Source organism: Hypomesus nipponensis, chromosome 21 (assembly GCF_054491055.1).
Source record: "Hypomesus nipponensis isolate SF chromosome 21, ASM5449105v1, whole genome shotgun sequence".
Taxonomy (NCBI): domain Eukaryota; kingdom Metazoa; phylum Chordata; class Actinopteri; order Osmeriformes; family Osmeridae; genus Hypomesus; species Hypomesus nipponensis.
Window position 1 is genome coordinate 12,523,795 of NC_140381.1, and position 20,333 is coordinate 12,544,127.

Consider the following 20,333-nt stretch of genomic DNA (forward strand, 5'->3'; position numbering starts at 1 on the left):
AAAGGGTGGAAGAATCCCCTAGAACTGTGGAGTTGGTAAGACAATGGGTAAGGCTGGTGGAGAGGGATGGAGTCTTATACCAGGAGAGGCAGGATCAGAAATAAGGGCAGATGAAGCAGATAGTCTTAAAATCATAATTACAGAGAGAGGTATTAGTTAAAATGCATGATGTGCATGGGCACCAGGGCACTGAAAGGACCATTAAGCTGGTGTGCATTTGTTGTGTAGCGGGGTTTGTTTGTTTAAGATTAGAAATACTTAATTCATTAGTATTTATAAATACTTATACATTTAGCATTTATAAGTATTTAGTAAGCGGGACACCACCTCAATATTGGGTTTTAGGACATCAAGGAAACTTCAGTTTAATATATAATAATCAATAATCTGAAGGAATGAATTTGTAGAGTAGTGTAGAGCAAATTGTAACATTAGTGAACATGCACGCGTCAAAATATTTTTGTATTGAATTTATTAAAATTAAGGTAAATATGGATAGTATGAACAAGTTAGATTATGAAATTGATGAGATTGGTTTCAATGAATAGAATGAAATCCAACTTAAAGAAAGACAGAAATTGTACAGTCAATGATTACGTCCTTACAAATCGGAAACATAGGTCACGCCAATGCTAGAGTTGTTTCCCCCGGAACAGATTTCATGTTCCAACCAAGGGGGGCTGTCGCTGTCTGGGTGTGTGGGGCTGCATCAAATACCCTCTTAGCTTTGTTAAATTGCTGCACTAGTCCACACTTGACCGGTGAGGATCTCATTCTATTACGACTGTAACTGTTAGCTGCTCCTGGCATTCTCTAATCCCTGTTCTCCTCTCTGTCCCCCCCACACATCCCTTGTGGTGTGGGGGGTCTGAGCTGTCAGGACCTGCCTGGTCGTCGGTCTACCAACGCTGGACCAGGTCGTCAACCGGAAACCAGTCTCCATGACGGCCAACAGCGAGTTTCCAGGTCCCATCCAACGTCTATAAAGCCGAACAATGGATTTTTGGTGTTTCAAAACCCATTGACATTGTATGACTATGTTTAGCTTGTGTTCTGCTCCTCTCTCTTACCAACCGTCTCTGGAGGAGGGGATCCCTCTCTGAATTGCTCCTCCCAAGGTTTCTTCCATTTTTTTCTCCCATTGAGAGTTTTTCTGGGAGTTTTTCCTTGTCTTCCTTGAGGGTTTAGGTTGGTTGAGGGGCAGTTCTATGGGCGTATGTGAAGCCCTCTGTGACATGCTTGCGTGTAAAAAGGGCTATACAAATGAATTTGATTTGAATGCCATGTCATGGAGGAAAGAGTGTTAGCCATAGTTACGTTTGATCAGGGTTGAGGTTGAGGACGGTTTGCGTTTAAGGCCCATTTGAAGAATCATAAGTCAAAGCGCGGCTGCGCTGCAGGGATCATGAGACGGCATGATCTGTCAGGTCGCAATTAGAATTGCGTTTTGGTTTTGTTCTTCTGTAGAATCGTTCAGGGAGTGTTGCACAGGCACTAATCTTGTTGAATCCCAAGAGAAGTTTGGCGACCGTCCTTTGGAACGCCAATCCTGATGGCGGTCATGCCAGAGTTGGTTTCGCGAGTTTTATACAGTTCAGAGTTAGGAGGACCTGTCTGAAGTCAGCAGTTAATTGGGGGAAGCTGGGTTCTCAACTCCCCCTCTTTCTTTCACACCTACCAAAGGTTTCAACTGGTGTCTGGCTGGTTCATAAGGTTGTTCAAGTATAGTTCTGGATATCTTTGTACAGTTACACAATATAGTTGAATGATGAAACCTAAACTCAGTGGGGCTCTCCTGGTCAAAGTGTGTTGGTGTGACAACGGATGGGGCAGCCTCGATGACAGGAAAACATTCAGGGGTTGTCAAATGAATTTTGGATGTAGCTGCACCATGCTATGTGGAATCACTACTTTTTACATAGGGAAGCATTAGCTGCTAAAGACATGGTACCGGAGCTTCACGGAACATTGAAAGAGGTTGTGAAAGTTGTGAATTACATCAAGCATAGCGCAAAGAATGCAAGGTGTTTCCAAGCCTTCTGCAAAGAGATGGGGAGCGAGCAGTCCGCTGGTTATCCAGGGGCAAAGTGTTATCCAGAGTTTACAAACTCGGTAATGAACTGACAGCATTTCTAGCTGAGAAAAACGCAGAACTGGCAGACTTTAACGATGACCTGTGGATTGCACGTCTCTCATATCTTGCAGACATTTTTGATCATTTGAACACTTTGACATTACAAGGCAGAGGGAATAACAGATTTGAACAGATGGAAAAATCGACTCCTTCAAGAAAAAGTTGAGTCTGTGGACCAAGCATGTTTCCAGCGACAGATTGGACATGTTCACGAAGTCAAGTCAAGTGAGTCAAGAGGTAGTAAACCTGACGGATAGGCCTACTGACAGATCGGAGCTGAAAAGGGTCATGCAAGCGCATTAGGAAAAGCTGCATGTGCGCTTTTGTGATTATTTTCCAGAGCAGAAGGTGCCGGACAAATATTGGATAAGGGAACCTTTTGGAATTGACGTGGAGATGGTGACTTTATCATCATAAACTGGCACACGGTTAACGTTGGCCCTAACGGTTAACGCTAGGTAGTTGTGCCTTCGTGTTAGCAGCTATACTCTAAAGCCTCCTTTTGCAAGAGTGCAATAAGATTTCAGTCCGAAAAATAACCAGTATTGCTTATAAACACGAAAACGAATAGCTGCTACTGGAGTTAAGCCTTTTAACATATTTTTACAAAATCAATTTGCCTCACCAAACCTCCTGTATCCAGTTATACTAAGCCTAGAAGAGGCATGATGGTTAGTGCGCCATTGTAAGGTTTAAGAATGCCCTAAAAATACCCAAGCATGGTTTAATATAGTTGTTCTCTACACCAGTGGTTCTCAAACTGTGGTACGGGGGCCCCTTCTAGTGGTACGCGGAGGCATATCAGAAATATTTAAATACCTTAACTATGATATAATTGAAATGTGATTTTAAAAAGTTCTGCCTTCCCTATAATATTTTAGTTTCTAAACAAAAATAAATGTTGTCTCGCGCTACTACCTGACGGTGGTGGGGTAGTGGCGCATGCAAACATCCATGATAGTTGCTGCGCGAACTGTGTAGCTCAATAGGGCAGGGCTTCAGACTGCGACCAAATGGTTGCATTTTGCGACCAGTTTTGAGACAGTGCAAGCATTGTTTACAAGCACTCACGCATGTGTGACCTACAAATTTGGAATTTATTGGGTGTGCACCCCCCATAGTGTTTGCGCTGTTGCGCAGTTATACTCAGGAAGTATTGTGTCGTGGTGTAGGAGGACTGTTCGAAAAGTGCTGCATCATACATTTAAGTTATTTAGCTAAGACTTGCATGTACAGTACGTAATGTCACATTAAATAATGTATTTAAACTCAAGTTTGTGTGGTGCGTCGCTGTATATCAGTTGTTAATGTCAGTAAAAAAATGGACCCATATGCAACCGACGCAAGCTCACACCCTGTCTTCATTAATAATTGAATTGCAGATCGATATAAGGTGTACCCCTAAATTTTCTGCTAGCGCTCCAAAAAAATTCAGTCAGGGGCTACTGTAATCCTAGTAAAAAAAAAGTTTGTCTGGAGCCCAATAAGGTAGGCTTATACGCTACTGTATATTAACGTTGGTCATAATGGTGGTACTTGGAGAGTCAAATAATTTCTGAGGTGGTACGGGGTCTAAAAAGTTTGAGAACCACTGCTCTACACTGAGTTATTGATGCATTTGTCTTTGTATTTCAGTTTTTTTTTTTCTTTCAGGCTGAAAGTCAAATGCAGTGCCGCTATTGTAAACATTTTTTTATCAGAAGACATCCTGATTAAGCACTACAGGCTTCATCACTGGCAAGCCGGTAAAGGTTCCTGCATTCATCCAGAATGTGTTTGTATTTTTACAACAACAGGGGCTTTAAAACCTCATTTATGGAGCGCAATTTCTGAAACATTTAGGAGGACATTTGCAATACCATGAGCGAGCAAGAGGGGGACTAGCGACAATTGGGACCAGCGACAATTGTTGGAGCGTGCGCAAGAGAGTTCTACTAGGCTTCTGGAATTTTCCTCACAAGTCACAACAGCGTTTGAAGTGGTGAGTGCAAAGATAGCTCCCCGTCTTTCTGCTACGAGGTACCGGTAATCAGCAAATTTAGGTTGAGAATTTGTCAATTGTATATATCTATTTTCAACAAAGTTTGATCAGATTCAAAGCTCGTGGTATCTTTTCAGGCTTAAAACCAAATGCATATTAATCTGAAGCACTACAGGCTTCATCACTGGCAAGCCGGTAAAGCTCCTTTTCCCTGCATTCATCCAGACTGTGTTTGTATTTTTACAACAACAGGGGCTTTAAAAACTCATTTATGGAGAGCACATCCTAAGATAGAAAGGCCTAGCTCTGCATGCTCTGACCATGCCAGTTTTCAGTGTGCATTATGTGAATTCTCAGATATTTCTTCACTTACGCAATTTCTGAAACATTTTGGAAGAAATTTGCACAACTATGAGCGAGTTCATTGTCCATTCTCCAACTGTGATTTTAGCAGCAACAACAACAGAACTTTCAAAGCTAACAAGTCCAAGAAACACAGAAAACAAACTTTGAATGACCTCTGCACATCTATTTGTACAGTAGGCAGTACAGACAATGAGTTTGACAAAGTCTCAGATTCACAAAGTCTATCAGATCAAGCTGATGACATTCATGCAGCTCCTCATGTGTCAGATTCGAACCTTGCGGAATGTGAGCCAGTGCTTGAACTCAAACTTGCTGCCTTATTCTTGTGTATGCAGTCACAGTTACATGTATCCAAAAGTGCCTCTCAGCAGATTATTGATAATGTAAATGACATTCTGTCAATTGGAAACTCAAATACACTGTGTGCAATTCAGAATATTCTGCTAAAACACAACTGCAAAGTCAATGAGTCTATTGTTGCTGACATTACTGATACGTTAGAAAAAACAAACCCGTTTCTGAGTGCCACCACTGTCCCCTTTCAACAAATTATATGCGAAACATCTACTTAAAAATTTTTTTTTTTACATAATTAAACCTATTGAATATGGGTTCAAAAGGGTACAAAATCACACATTTGTTTATGTTACTCTTTTGAAGACTTGGTTGGAGCGACCTGACGTTCTTGAGAAGATGTTTCCCATAAAGGAGAGTATACCAGGATTATACACCTCCCCTTTTGATGGTCAGTATTTCAAAGTTAACAGGCTTGTTAATGGTCAATATTTCAGACTTTCACTTGGGTTTTATATTGATGATTTTGACACGGCCAATCCATTGGGAACTTCTTAGCCTGACGTTGTTATACTCATAATTGTAGTCAGAATATGAGTCTGAAAATTCTCTGTTGGGCTGTGACTACGGGGCGTGTTTCAACCGAACCCGTAAAACAAATGCCTCTTCGCTCAATTGGATAGACCTACAACCAATCAGAGCAACGTAATATGTTGTTTGTTGAAAACGAATTCAACCCAAGGGGTCTTTTGTGACGTTGTTGATTACGTTCCTGTTGATCATCTGTCCATCATCGTATAAAGCCCGTCTGGCAATTTCATTGGTCCGTCCCGATTCTGGTTTTCTGTAGTTGTCCCCAATACGAGACCCTCCAGACCAAACTTCCCGAACACATTTTTTTGTGGGCGGGGAGAAGTTGGGCTCGCAGCCAGGCTAGGAACTTCTAGAAAGAAGCATAAAATTACAGCAGTCTATTGGGTCATTTTGAATTGGGAATCACAGTACAGATCGAGTCTCCACTCTATCCAATTGGTGCTGCTTGGGAAAGGTTCTGAAGTGAAAGTGTATGGTTATGAATCATTTTTTGAGCCACTTTTACGTGACTTGAAGAGCCTAGAGCATGAAGGCTTGAATGTTGAACAGATGCGTGAGAATGTCAGGGGAACTGTGCTTAATGTGTCTGCAGACAATCTTGGCGCGCATGGACTTGCAGGGTTTTAGGAAAGTTTTTGTGTTGAAAAATTCTGCAGATTTTGCTTAGCATCTTTGAAAGACATTCAGAGCACAGAAGTTAGGCAGGGACTCATTGAAGAGCAATGAGTTTGTAACAAATGTGCATGGTATGAAAGCTGAATGTGTTCTTCAAAACACCTATCCTTCTTTCATGTCATTACTGGTTTTCCTCCAGATGTTTTACACAATCTGTTTGAAGGGGTAATATCTAGGGAATTGGCTCTGTGTCTGAAGAAATTGATTGGTGCCAAGTACTTTACCTTTGAGCAGCTCAATAACATTACCCAATCATTTCAATACTCATGTACAGATAGTGAATTGCCCTCAGTGAAGTCCAAAGACCTTTTACTTGAAAAAAACAGTTGGAGGAAATGCACATGAAAATTGGGCCTTAATTAGACTGGTAAGTGGATGCCTGAGGATGCCTGAGGATGAAAAAGCATGAGAACTTTTAATGGACTTAAAATACATTGTGGAATTGGTGGTTAGTTCAAAGCTTATCGGAAGAATCTCTCTTATCTCGAGCAGTGGTTCCCAAACTTTTCTGGCTCACGTCACCCCTAAACATATCTCTCTCCATCCACGGCACCCCTATTTTTTACTTTTTACTCTCAACATCCTTTGGGTCATATTTGTACTTTATGCCATTTGATTTGACCTTGTGATGTGTCGAATAGGCTATAACTGCTATAACTGTCGAATAGGCTATAACTATAATTTCAGCTGTTAAAACTATAACATTCTTGTTACAACTAGCTATTCTACTTCAGTTCAACTTTCAGCTTCTCCCGCATTTTAGGCTATTTAAGCTCTTAGCTTTTTCGATGCAGTTCTGCTTCCACACTGCCTCTTGAAATTAAACTATTTCTTCGATTGCTTCACAATGTTCAAACGTATTCTCCCACATTGTATTTAAGCACTGAGCTTTGTTTGATGATGCAGTTAAGCTTCCACACTCCCTCTTTTGTGTGAATCATAATTTTTTTTAATTAATTTCAGCTTGCGGGTATTTTCTCATTTCTGTATGCATTTTTAACAGGAAATGCATGTTCTAGTTTATATCTATCCTCTGGCATCATACAATGTAGGTGGAAAGATTATGGTGTCTGCAAAGAGATTTTTACTCTACTAATATTGCATTTCTTTTTTTTTTTTTTTCCCAGGAAACAATGTTACTTCGAGTTATTCTCTCACCTGACATCAGGAAGCTATCAATACCCACACCATCATCCATTGAGGAACTCTGCAGTTCTCTGTGAAAAACTGCAGATAGTGGAACGTTTTGTTATCCAATATGAAGACCCTGACTTCAACAATTAGCTTTTTACTTTACATGACATAACCGAGCTTCAACAACAAAGCTACTTTGAGGATCCACTGGGAAGTATTTTTAAGCCCAGTGGTGGACAATGCTCACCTTTCAGATTTCACTGTGGATACAGCAAGCATGACATCCACTCAGTTGTCATATTATTCGCCCCATTCAGTTTTTCCTCTTTCTCAATCTAGATTTACAGCAGTGGCCAAGCACGTTTCCAGTGCCTTCATTTTCATATGATGTGGAGTTGAGGCTTAAAAAAAGCTAATGAGGATCTTCAAGAAAATGGAACAGGCCTGATAGTTCCAAGAGACATCAAAATGAATATCTTGGACAAATTGTCTGGAACTGTGTACTCTTCCAAAGCCTACCCAAAGGACTCTGAAATAGAGAAGGTTGCGTCTGCTTTGGTAGAAAAACACCCAAGTCTCAAAGACCCAGGATCTGACAGGACGGGATGTGAAGCATGGAAAATGAGCCTGAAGTTTAAAATGGAAGAATAATTGGAGAAGGAAAGGTCATCGATGGAGGAAGAAGTGAAAAAAAGACATTTGAGCTTGACTGTTTTGAATGCAAAATGGAGACAACATTTTCCTTGAGGAGAAAGGAAATTGTGCAGGATCAGCCACTGGTGTCAACAATCAAACAAAGATGGCCTGGACTGTTATGAGGAGGAGGTAAGTCGTTTTTTTCTCTGTCACCATTGGAATTGAATGTCTGAATCATTTGCTTTTACTTGTTTGCTTATTCTGAATCTCATTACCCACAGGTTTGTGCTGAATTGTACCGCATCAACCGTATTGGCCTGAAGTCAACATTCCTGACATCGTTGGACAATCACACCCAGGGTTTTCTGAAGATGTACAGAGCCAAAGCAAGACAGGGAAGGTGGAACGACTTGGATGAACTTCTTGAGAAACTGGATGGCCATGTATTAAAGCTGTGGTGCATACATTTTTTCCTATCGTAAAGCTCTACTTGACCAGCATCTACATACACTATTGGGCAAAATTGACTAATTTCACCAATGGTTCATCTTGACCAGCCTCATTACTGGAGTAGCAGCCTTAAGAGTGAGTATGCGATATGAGCGGCACTACTTTTCTCAATGGTTTCTGGTAAATTTGACCATGAGGAACAAAACTACGGTGCTGTCATTTGCTGTAACCCAAGCGAAGATTTTGATTTTGCCACACCCTTTGTGTGCAAAATCTCAATTTCCGCTCAAGTTACAGCAAATGCCGCTCATATTGCGTACTCAACCTTAAGGCTGCTACTGGAGTACATGAGTCACCTGAAATGCTTTGGTCAGTATGGTATTTGGTCAATCTTGGTAAAAAAAAACAGCCAACAGGACTGTTAGAAAACCACTCTCAGTATCTAGCTTAAGTAGATTCCGGGAAAGTTATTACAACAGTCTTATCGGATCTGCATACTTAGCACTTCTTAGCCGATTTTCCCTCGCAGATTGTAATCTTAATGCATTTCAGGTAACTATTTCATGAAGTTGGTTGTAATGATGCCCAATGGTGAAAGGTGTAAGTGATCCTTAACAGTACAGATCACCTACTCCCTTTCACCATTGGGCTTCATTACAACCAACTTCATGAAATAGTTACCCATCATATGCGTTACCTCTTTCTGAATAAGGTGACTTAATGTCTTATTGTTGACCTGTCTTTTTGACAGACCACAGATCTAACCACTTTTAGAAGGTCTGCTGTTCTCCGTGGTCTTTCCCTGTACTTGAGAGCCAGCATCAATTTCAAAGACTATTTAGGTCATTCATTTTAGTAACTTTATGGTATTACTGTTTGAGATGCAGTAATGATTGCATAATACATTATGATTTCAGTCTGACACTGTCATTTATTGTGTTTCACAGGATACTGAGGCACTGAGCCCACACACAAAGGCCATGAAAATGGGGGTCCTGGAAGTGACAGACAGCTCTACCAACTCAGCAAATCCCAAAGTGGTCGATGTGGCTGAAATATTGGAGGAGGAAGTTGTCGTGGACGATCTGGGAGACTTAACAAATGCCCTCATGATCCTCTTCGGTCTGCTTTTTGCACTAAATATGGAGTACCCAAAGGACTTAAAGTACACATTCGAGGCAGTCCAGAAGATTATCTTAAACATGGGAGAAAAGTGCACAGCAAGAATCCAGTCCTTGAAGAATACTTTATTACTAAATGAGTAAATGTATTACTGCAGAGGTCATCAACCCTGGTCCTCAGGAACCCCCTGTCCTGCACGTTTTAGATGTTTCCCTGTTGCAACACACCTTATTCAAATGATTGGTCGTTAACAGGCTTCAGCTTTATCTAGTTAAGCTGAAGCCTGTTAACGACCATTCATTTGAATAAGGTGTGTTGGAGCAGGGAAACATCTAAAACATTTTATTAAAATTTGAGCAATGTTAAGTCAACAGAGAATATTTAATTGACACAACATTCTATTTTAAGTTCAGTCTACATGCAGGGGTAGTCAGCACAACTAAAAAAAGTTTGTTTCCACAACTTAATTTTAGGTGCAACCGGTCAGTAAAAATTGAGTTGGAGGCAAGTACATCATAATCAATTATCAGAACTGAATAGTTCTACTAAAAGTGATTTGTACAAATGAATACAAAGGATGCTCGCTTTTACCAGACAGTGACATAACAGCAACATATTACCCTCATTCCAATAATAGGCCAGTGTAGCACAACATCGACATCGTTTTTCAGTGCAGCTCCAAAATACGTCTATTTTCTTGAGACAATCATCCGGACTTTACAAGTAGCACGACATACAAATCGTATAGGCTCTCGAGAGCAGCACAACATAACTTATATTTTGATGAAACATTAATTAAATGGCTAGGTTCGTCAAACTACAACTAGCAATACGCTAGGAAGGCAGTGCGCGTTCACGCGAAGGGGAGTGAGAATTCTGTCCAACACCCAATTCTAAAAATAATTAAGTTGATTCTTTTACTGGAGCATAGGTTTGAAATTCTTAATTTAGAAGACAAATTGGAAATAAAGCGGCTTTTTTAGTAGAGGGTCCAATTTCTGGGGAAATTTCTGGGGAAATTGTGGGGTGTGCTTATGTCATTTGCAGATGGGTCTGTATTTTTTAACTTAGATTTTACAACTGATATTTATTTAGGTATATTTTATATAAAAATGCATATTTATTATTATTTATGACGATTGCATAGATTTAAAACATACATTTGTTGCTGCTCATTTACAATTAAAAATACTCAGAGAAGTGTAAAATGAAACGGTTTGCATCATTACAGTTCCATCAAAACGAAGATATTGGGCAATCTGGTGTAAAAATTGTCCTAACCTCTCTGACTTAAACGTCACCTCAGCATTTCCCTTCTAATGATATTTTCAAGCATTTACCCTGTTGCATTCATTCATTAATAAAGATCCCCCTTTGAAACAAGCATATTCCAACAACGTTGAGCTAGCTAACTACTAAACTACTGCTGTGTGTGAATCGCAGGAGCTAACCAGTCGAAGGTCATACAAAAATACAGGGTGTTGATATCATAGCCTGGAAACATACCTAGCTACATGTTTGGCACCAACATTGTGTATGTAGTACAAAAATTGACTGAGTTTTTCTTGCGAGGCAGCCCTCTTGCACTGCCTTGCGGGGCCTGTCACGTGGCTTCCATTGAAAATGAATGGGAAGCTAAATTTAAGTCTTTCGCCCCCCTGAAAAAAAATCTTAGGGGAAACACTGCATTGGAGATGTTATTAGTAGCAAAAACAACAATATTGTGCAATACCCTGGGATGCAAACACATGTATGGTCAAAAAAGAGAAGTAATTTCAGCCCTCGCCCCTCATCAAATATCCATATACTTACATTGCCACCAACCCCCTGACATCCCTGGCCCACCCCTGCACAGAGTAAAATGACATTCTGAAGCTCAAAATACACCAACACTTATTTGTAATATTCAATTTCATTTTTTATTCCGATACATAAACTCTTACTAAACTATCTAGCACTTCTTCTGGTTTTACTCCTTCTACCTCTTCTTCCTGGCCACCTCTAAGGGCACTAAATGTTTCATGATCCAAGCCAACTCCTTCAGCTGAGTAACAGCCTGGGAATGGCCCCTCACCACAAGATCAATGGAGGACACGGCCTGTAGGTTCTTACTTTTGAGAGGTAGTTTGTTCTACTTGCCACAAGCTGTGTATTGTCACCTTCCCAATAAAATCCATGACAGTAGGCAATTTCTTTAAGACTGCAAGGGAAGCTCGGCTTCCCCTAAAATGTCAAAAAAATGTAAGGTCAAATATTTACTATTATGTTAACATTTTGAATGTGTTAGAACACGTTCATCTCGAAGACAAGTTCGTTCAGAATCAGAAACATTATAGTAGCAGGTCGACTGATTTCCTTCTCATATTTTCCCATAGCGTCACAGTGCATTTCTCTGTTGAAGCCCAGTGTCCAGGGACTTGAATGGGGCTGCTTTGAACAGGTTTTTTTGTGCTTCGAAACTATACGGTCATTGGATAAATGCTGCAATTATGTCCCTACCACGGACGCTCAGCGTAACGCACGCCGGTGTTGTATCACCCGATGCATGACTCTCTGGATTGGCACCCCCTCGCGGGAGCGCGCGCGATTCAAAGAGTGAAGGATTTTGTCTTGATATCGCATCCAAAAGAAGGGGAGACAGAAGTCTCACATTATACCGTCTTTGTTGTTGAATTCAGGAGAAGGATGTCTGTTATCTGTGTAAATATCAGATGCTATTTTCAACACAAAATCCTTAAAATTCGTCATTCAAACGGTATAGTAACGAACGCGAACCAACATTCTTGCTCCACGACATCGCATTCTGAGGAAATATACCCCAGTATGATCATGATTATTGCTACACAAAATGTATTTTGTGTAGCAGGTTCAAAGTATATCACATGGCTTAGCTCTTCATACTAATGTATAGGTTCAAAGGCATGCGATTTTAATGCAGTTAGCCTGTGCGTAGGGTGGGTTACTCATACAGGTCGAAAACAACCTTCTGATCCAGAATAGGCTATCAGCTGTCCTGAAAAGGGACCAAAGGTTCACATGCCTAGCCTACAAAAGACAAGTACTAAAAACAATGTATCAACCATGTATCAACATCAAAAGAACCATCAAATCCTTTTTGAAGATAGGAAATATTATTCTTATTGTTTGAGTCAATGAAATAAATGAAAAAATAAAACATAATAATCCCTCACCTACCATGTACTATTCTGTTTTCAGACCTGTCCACCCTATACATACACATGCATTGGTATTCAATTTATGCTATTAAATGTACATAATGCTGGCGTAGAAGGATAGAAACGTATGCGGGGGGAGAGCATTTCATGGCAGGTTTTCCATTAGATGTAAGTGCAATGCACCCCCTGTTAACCCTGACTAGGACAGTGTGATATGCCTGAAACTTACTGTGCTTACTCATACTAGTGCCCTCAGTGTACATTAAGAATCATTTGATGCTGGGATATATAGAACAGACAATACAGGGGGGTGCATCTCACGACAGGCTTAAAGCACCCCCTGCTAACCCTGACTAGGAAAGTGTTACATGCCTGAAACTTACTGTGCTTATTCATACTAGTGCCGTCAGTGTACAGTAAGAATCATTTGATGCTGGGATATACAGAACTGCCTTGACATAAAAAAGTACTTTGTGAAGATGTACCTCAATAAACATTAGTAACAAAGAAAATAAACACAAAAATAATGTGGCATGTGACACTTTCCTAGTCAGGGTTAGCGGGGGGTGCATTTCGTGACAAGAAGGAATTAAACAAGCCTGTCGTGAGATGCACCCCCCCTCTATTGTCTGTTCTGTATATCCTAGCATCAATTGATTCTTACTGTACACTGAGGGCACTAGTTTGATTAACCACAGTAAGTTTCAGGCATGTCACACTGTCCTAGTCAGGGTTAACAGGGGGTTCATTGCACTTACATCTAATGGAAAACCTGCCATGAAATGTTCTCCCCCCGCATACGTTTCTATCCTTCTACGCCAGCATTATGTACATTTAATAGCATCAATTGAATACCAATGCGTGTGTATGTATAAGGTGGACAGGTCTGAAAACAGAATAGTCCATGGTAGGTGAGAGATTATTATGTTTTATTTTTTCATTTATTTCATTGACTCAAACAATAAGAATAATATTTCCTATCTTAAAAAAGGATTTGATGGTTCTTTTGATGTTGATACATGGTTGATACATTGTTTTTAGTACTTGTCTTTTGTAGGCTAGGCATGTGAACCTTTGCTCCCTTTTCAGGACAGCTGATAGCCTATTCAGGATCAGAAGGTTGTTGTTGTTTTCGACCTGTCTGAGTAACCCACCCTACGCACAGGCTAACTGCATTAAAATCGCATGCCTTTGAACCTATACATTAGTATGAAGAGCTAAGCCATGTGATATACTTTGAACCTGCTACACAAAATACATTTTGTGTAGCAATAATCATGATCATACTGGGGTATATTTCCTCAGAATGCGATGTCGTGGAGCAAGAATGTTGGTTCGCGTTCGTTACTTTACCGTTTGAATGACGAATTTTAAGGATTTTGTGTTGAAAATAGCATCTGATATTTACACAGATAACAGACATCCTTCTCTTGAATTCAACAACAAAGACGGTTTAATGTGAGACTTCTGTCTCCCCTTCTTTTGGATGCGATATCAAGACGAAATCTTTCACTCTTTGATTCGCGCGCGCTCCCGCAGGGGGGTGCCAATCCAGAGAGTCATGCATCGGGTGATACAACACCGGCACATGACAGCTGGGGCTGCATTGCTCTTTTGAGTATGGCTTGGTCATTGAGTCGACCTTGTTAAAGGGGTGCAACTAATGTAATCATTTATTCATTTTCAAACCTTTGAGCTAGCGTAGGAGAGCTTCAACTGGACACCTGGTATCTTCAGAAGCCTGTACAGCAGGCCTTTCACCTTCTGGATGATCATAGAATCTAAAAGTGATGAGAAAATGCATTCCATTGTATAACATGTTTTGGTAATTTATTATTCAATAAACTGCAAAATACTATAAAAGCATTATATATATGTAAATATCCAAACACTGAATGTGGGGTGGTCAATAATATACCTGGTAGTTTTTTTATAATGGGCTTCCTGTTTGAATCTTCTGGACAAAGGAATGTAATGGCTGGTAAAGGAAAAATAATAAATTCAGTCCATATACAAAACTGCAGGCTTTTTTTCTGCAGAGGGTCTTTTGTATTACTACGCATTTACTGTATGGGGTTTTGTTTACCGCGGTTACAGTGTATTCAGTTTCAACACACACGGCTTGAGAACACATGAGGACATATAATTAACATAACATATAATTACAGTGTTACTGTTTGACAAAGAAAGAAAGGAGAGAAGTGATGTGAACAAGAAAGAAAAAATAATGAAGGAGAACTCACACAAGAGCTGGTTTTTCAGCGCAAAAGGCTCCGGCTTTTTGAGCTCTCCTTCCTCCGGAGCTCCATATTCTAAAAAATCAAACAGTTAACATCACTCAATTTGTTTTACGTTGCAAGGTAATTTGAGTAATTTCTCAATCTGAGCAGGACTTTAAAAGGGACATGAAAATCTATCATCTGATGGATCTGGAGACTGAACATTAAAGAAAACGTTCTTGTGTACCACCAGAGTTTGAATCACAGTGGGAAATGACTGACAATTCTAACAATAACTGACAATAACTGACATGGTTCGTAAGCTGTGCCTCTAGGAATGGACCAGTCCCTACTTTGTATCAACATCAGATAGCGGGGGTGCTGGGCAGTGAACTCTGTGCTGGGGTGGTTCTGCTGAGGATCTCTGTGTCCTCCTGATGCCAGCCACTCCAGCCCAAACATCTTGCAGTAGTCCAGCTCTGCCCCTCTTCTCTCCTCTAGAGTGATCTAGAGGACACCATGGAAATAGGGATGTATTCAACATGTATATTAATAAGTCCAACTATGGGAATTTGCCCGGGTGGTCATTTTGGCCAAGAGCACTAAAGCGATAAAAATAAAATAAATAAAAAAACTGACTGCATCCATAAAGAATTCTACACACACATAAAAAATTCAACACCATCTTCTTCTAGAAAAAACTGCTGGGCTTTCAAAGTTTGAGGTATGACTACCTGGCTCCTGTTTAAGACCTCCAGCTTGCCCACTCTGGCTATGAGAAGCTGAGTGGCAGTTTCTGGATTATTCTCTCTGCTCAGCAGAGGGTTGTTCCGGCACGACAGCTTTACCAAGCTGCTCAGCTTTTCCAGCTCGCTCACCACCAGCCACTGTGTGTGCCGTAGAACCAGTGTTTGTAACAAGGTTGAAAGAGTTGAAGAGACACGGCGCAAGATGGAGAGAGAGCACTTATTCATTAGCACCAAAAAAAATTACACTTTAAACCCACCTCAGCTCTAATATTTCTGAGGCATCATATAACTCTGAAAATCTGTTCAATTATCAAAGAAATTGAAAGTTCAGCAAAAAGGGAGCACTCACATCTGATATATTATTATTATTAAGAGCCAACATCTTCAGTGCTGGGAACATGGCCGTCTTGAAACCTGTAGCGTATAAAGACAACGACATTTGTGACCTTTAATTTGAAACATTGAAACTGTAAAGCAACTTTATATGCTACTTACCAGGTTGAGCGTCATTGAAACAAATAGTCGATAGACCTGTCTTGGACAAGTTAAGGTTTTCCAGTCTGAAATGTAAGAAGCAATGGATGTTGGGTCATGGGGTCAGTTGATAGAAGAATTAAAGAGCAGTTATAAAATAATTTTGTACGAGTGTGTGAATCTAGCTACGTCAACACTGACCGTGGTAGCTGGCTGATACTGAGCAGGCTATCTTCAACCAAGGGGTTGTCCGAAAGATCCAGAGTGCTTAGACACTGTAGGACCTGCTGTGATGGACTGCATGAGACTGCACGTGTCAGTGCCCCAGTGCTTTTGAAATCAAACCATTTCAGACTGTATGCTGAGTAGGGAGAGCTCAACACTGCTTACCTCTCGAGTTTTGTGATGTCGTTCTCAGAGACGTATAACTCTTCCAGCTGGGGCCACATGGGGGCGCACTCCAACAGCTACAAGGGAAGGAGAAGTAAAAACACAAAATAAAAACCCGTAACTCCACAGTCCACTTAAATGGATTGTAAGGTTCCTGCTGCTACTGCAGGTGTTGACGCCTTAATCAGCACCACCCAAAAACAACGTTTGATAGAATATGTAAGAATGTTAAACATTAGCTTGTCGTACTCTTTTGGAAAGATGTCTAAAATGGAAATCAGAACATAGCTATTCTTGGCAATGGTAAAGAAAGGTTGTTTGTTACCTGAGGCCATGTGAGGGTACACTTTTTAAGGGAGAGCACCTTCAGGCAGGAGAAGGCCTGATTTAGTGCCACGGGTTTGGTAGGCACACGCAGTCTGTTATGGCTAATGGAGGACAAGAGAACGATTAAATAATACAAATGACACAAATCTAAATGAGACAATGGAAACACACTAAAGTGGACTCTGCAGTACGATAGTGATCAGTCACATACTGTACTACCCTGTTCATCATGGGTCCACAGACTCCCGCAGAAATACTAATAAATAGGATTCAGTAGCGGACTGGCCATCGGGAGCACCGGGAGAATTCCCAATGGGCCAAAGCACTTCACGGCTGCTTGCCTTCTAATTTTTTTTACTACAAATTCAAATTTCGGCAGAAGATTGAGCGACACGGTTGCCCAGCAACACGGTTGGCCGGCCCCCCTTTCCCCCGGGACGGTTGGTCTATCCAAATGAACTTCTATGCAGCCCTTAGTTAGCCTGACGTTCGGTGCATTCGACATGGACTGACTTCATGCAGCGCTGCAGGCGGCTGACTTGAGTGAATTGTGGTTAGACTTTTTGTCCGACTTGAGACAGCGCAGAGGATAGGTCACTGTGACGTCACCATCAAAGTACCATAAGATCGATTCGAGAACTGCCGGCTGTGTAGCCGAGTGCATTTTCTCAAGAGCAACTGCACAGGTTCTAGTGACGACACAGCTATTTCATGATTGGCCAGACTCACACATGACAACTTTGACGCGACTTTTGTAATTATTCTGACACCTTCAGTTTCGCCAATGTTCCAATCTGGACCAAACAATTTAATTGAATTTAAAAAAAATTGAATAAAGGGTTTTTACTCCGCCTCTTCACTAAGAGAAAGACTACGTTTAATTATAAATAAAGTTAAGTAATCAAACAGCGCTTAATCGGCCGTGACTGACGTCAACGCAGCAAACCACGAGAAGCTGAAATGTCCGACTTTACAGAGCCGTTTTCAACTCCTCCCTGACTGCAAGCGGCTACTCTTGCCGGTCGTTTCAGTCAGCCGCAGTCCATGTCGAACGCACCTGTTGTCATACTCATAATTCCAGTCAGAATATGAGTCTGAAACCGCTTTGTTGGGCTGTGAGCATGGGGCGTGTTTCAACTGAACCCAGAAAAAAATGAATCTTCGCTTAATTGGATAGACCTACAACCAATCAGAGCAACGAAATATGTTGTTTGAATTCAACCCAAGCGCTCTTTGGTGACGTGGTTGATTACGTTACTGTTGATTATCTGTCCATCATCGTATAAAGCCCGCCCTGACAATTTGACTGGTCCAAACAGCTCCTGTTCGGACATACTTTTTCCCAAAGCTAGCGATCCCAGACCCAACTTCCCGGTAAAATTTGTTTGTGGGCAGGGCGAAGTCCCTAGCCCTTAGTGCCACAACAGTGACACTGACAGATCGAAAGCTAGCTAGTAGAGACAGTATAAAGATGGGAAACCAGGCTAAGAAATGTAAACGTAATTACTTTCACTTGACAATGTTTTATCAATTGTAAAAACGGCTGTTTGTTTGTTTTACATAAAGCTACAAAAACTATTTTTCGCTCAAATTAGCCCGCGTGCTACACGCGCTCGCATTAAGCGTGGAAGTCCCTAACTAGCATCACATCAGACACTGAATTTGCATGCTTTAGCAGGGCACTTGCTGTGGTGGCATATACGGGACCGGTTCTGGTGGGCCGGTCTGGATCAAAGTCCAGGGCCTATTTTTACACTCAGCCCGTCCCTGATAGGATTTGATGTGAACATTGACACTAAACTGCAGGAATATTTTGGCGTGAGGCAGTGGCGGACTGAAATATCTCATGGGTATTTGCATACAAGTCACCTAGCAGACCTCCTACCCCAGAGCAGGTCTGTCACAAGGTCACAGTAAATGCTAACAACCCTTACAGTAAAAGTGTGTGTGTGTGTTCAACAAAATCCCAGTATCATGAACCTGACCTGAGTACTAACTCTCTCAGTGTCTCCATCTGCTCTGTAATGGCTGCCACATCCTCCCATCGGGATAGCAGGTTTCCACTCAGGTCCAGAGAGACCACATCTATCGGTGACTGTTAAAAAAATATGAACAATTGCAAAATCTACAAATTACAGTCAAGACATAAAAAATAAGGAGGTACAATTTCTGGGGAAATTGTGAGGTGTGCTTGCGGACACTTCAGCTGGAACATCACCTCCAAACATTAATTTAACTATTATCAAATATTAATAGTTGGAAGAAAAAAATTGGGAAAAAGACGGGTTTTCACAAGTGTACTTGCATTCAGTACTTATAACTGATGTCTTAATATGTACAGTATTATTTTTATTAAGTATGCACTTTATATCAAAGAATGCAGATTAAAAAGGATACATTTGTTGCTGCTTATTTACTCTTTAAAATACCAAGCGTGAAAGTGTAGAATGATACAAGGTTATCTTATTTTCCTTAGAGCAAGGCGTAAGCTGACAGTGATATGGGAGGGAGCCTCACATAGCCTAGTTGAAACAATTGCAACAAAACTAAGAAAAAAGCAATTATGTGTAAAAATTGTCTTAAACTATATTATGACTATATTATACTCCCCTCTTACTGTTATTTTTAAGAGTTTATTCATTTTGCATTTAATCAAATCCCTTTGAAACTAGCTGATTCAAACAATGTTGTCACTCTGGTATTTTTGCTGGGATACTGTACCCTCTGCAAATGGAAACATGCCCCAAAAAACGAAAAGTAGTGCTGTCAAACGATTACAATATTTAATCACGATTAATGCCATAGTTAACTCGCGATTAATCGCACATTTGTCTATTCTAAATGTCCATTGATTTCTTTTTGTCCAAAATTTTTTTATATATTTTCTTATCAACATGGAAAACTGTATCGGATTGCTTAGTGCAAATGTTTTTATTTTGATTTATAACAAAATTACAATCGCCTGTCTTTGACGAGGGGGCGGAGAATTCGCATCAGCTGTGTGCTTGGTCATCAAGTGATATTTCAGACTGGACGTGCTGCAATGATAGCTCAGTTCACAACGACAAAACACACTTTGGTCAACTTTTTAAAAGTAAATGTTCCATTCAGAAATTTGTTGGCATCCATTTAGGCGTCTCGCGCTCGCCATCCACTCAAAACGTAACGTTAGCAAACAAGTGTGTGCGGCGTGCCTGTTTTCTTTCCGGTCTAGCTCAATCTGGTGTGGTGTAGTAGTTGCTGCAACAGCATGTGAAAAAACTACAACGTTTGCTTGGCCAGAAAGAACGTTAATCGTGCCATTAAAAAAATGTATGCTGTTAAAATGGGTTTGCGTTACCGCCGTTAATAACGTGTTAAACTGACAGCACTAGTAACAAGCTTACATGGGTGGGGGGGAAGGGGAGGATTGACAAATAAAACTAGTTTGTTGGAAATACTGTATGACGTTTCCAATTAAACTGTTGTCCAGCAAAGAATTAATCAGTTCATACCTAGACTAGGTAGCCATGAAAGTTTGCACAGACAAGGGATTTGCTTTGGCAGGAAGGTGCAAACATTAAACAACCTGTATTATCCCGCCGGTCACTATTGTTAGTATTTCATTTGATC

The 20,333-nt window shown here is 40.7% G+C and overlaps 1 protein-coding gene and 1 long non-coding RNA gene across 5 annotated transcripts in view; one reads left to right on the plus strand and one right to left on the minus strand.

Annotated features, from left to right (window-relative positions):
• Nucleotides 1-20,333, minus strand: part of tbce (tubulin folding cofactor E) — a 28,284-nt gene that overhangs the window by 5,929 nt on the left and 2,022 nt on the right. For 2 of the 4 annotated variants that reach the window (XR_014740527.1, XR_014740526.1), the window contains exons 6-17: nt 18,707-18,806; nt 16,720-16,822; nt 16,395-16,471; nt 16,206-16,301; nt 16,026-16,090; nt 15,880-15,944; nt 15,516-15,668; nt 15,135-15,288; nt 14,806-14,874; nt 14,481-14,540; nt 14,252-14,343; nt 11,199-11,609 (exon numbers count right to left, since the gene is read on the minus strand). Coding sequence is in view for 1 of the 4 variants with exons in the window: in XM_084684981.1 (XP_084541107.1) it covers nt 14,252-14,343; nt 14,481-14,540; nt 14,806-14,874; nt 15,135-15,288; nt 15,516-15,668; nt 15,880-15,944; nt 16,026-16,090; nt 16,206-16,301; nt 16,395-16,471; nt 16,720-16,822; nt 18,707-18,806 (1,034 nt within the window). In the remaining 3 variants the exon portion in view is untranslated. The remainder of the gene's footprint in view (nt 1-11,198; nt 11,610-14,251; nt 14,344-14,480; nt 14,541-14,805; nt 14,875-15,134; nt 15,289-15,515; nt 15,669-15,879; nt 15,945-16,025; nt 16,091-16,205; nt 16,302-16,394; nt 16,472-16,719; nt 16,823-18,706; nt 18,807-20,333) is intronic. The other 2 variants (XR_014740528.1, XM_084684981.1) reach the window with 2 other exon arrangements.
• Nucleotides 7,185-9,602, plus strand: LOC146238040 (uncharacterized). Its single transcript, XR_014740537.1, has 3 exons — nt 7,185-8,003; nt 8,096-8,271; nt 9,212-9,602. It is a non-coding gene; the product is annotated as an uncharacterized LOC146238040 (long non-coding RNA).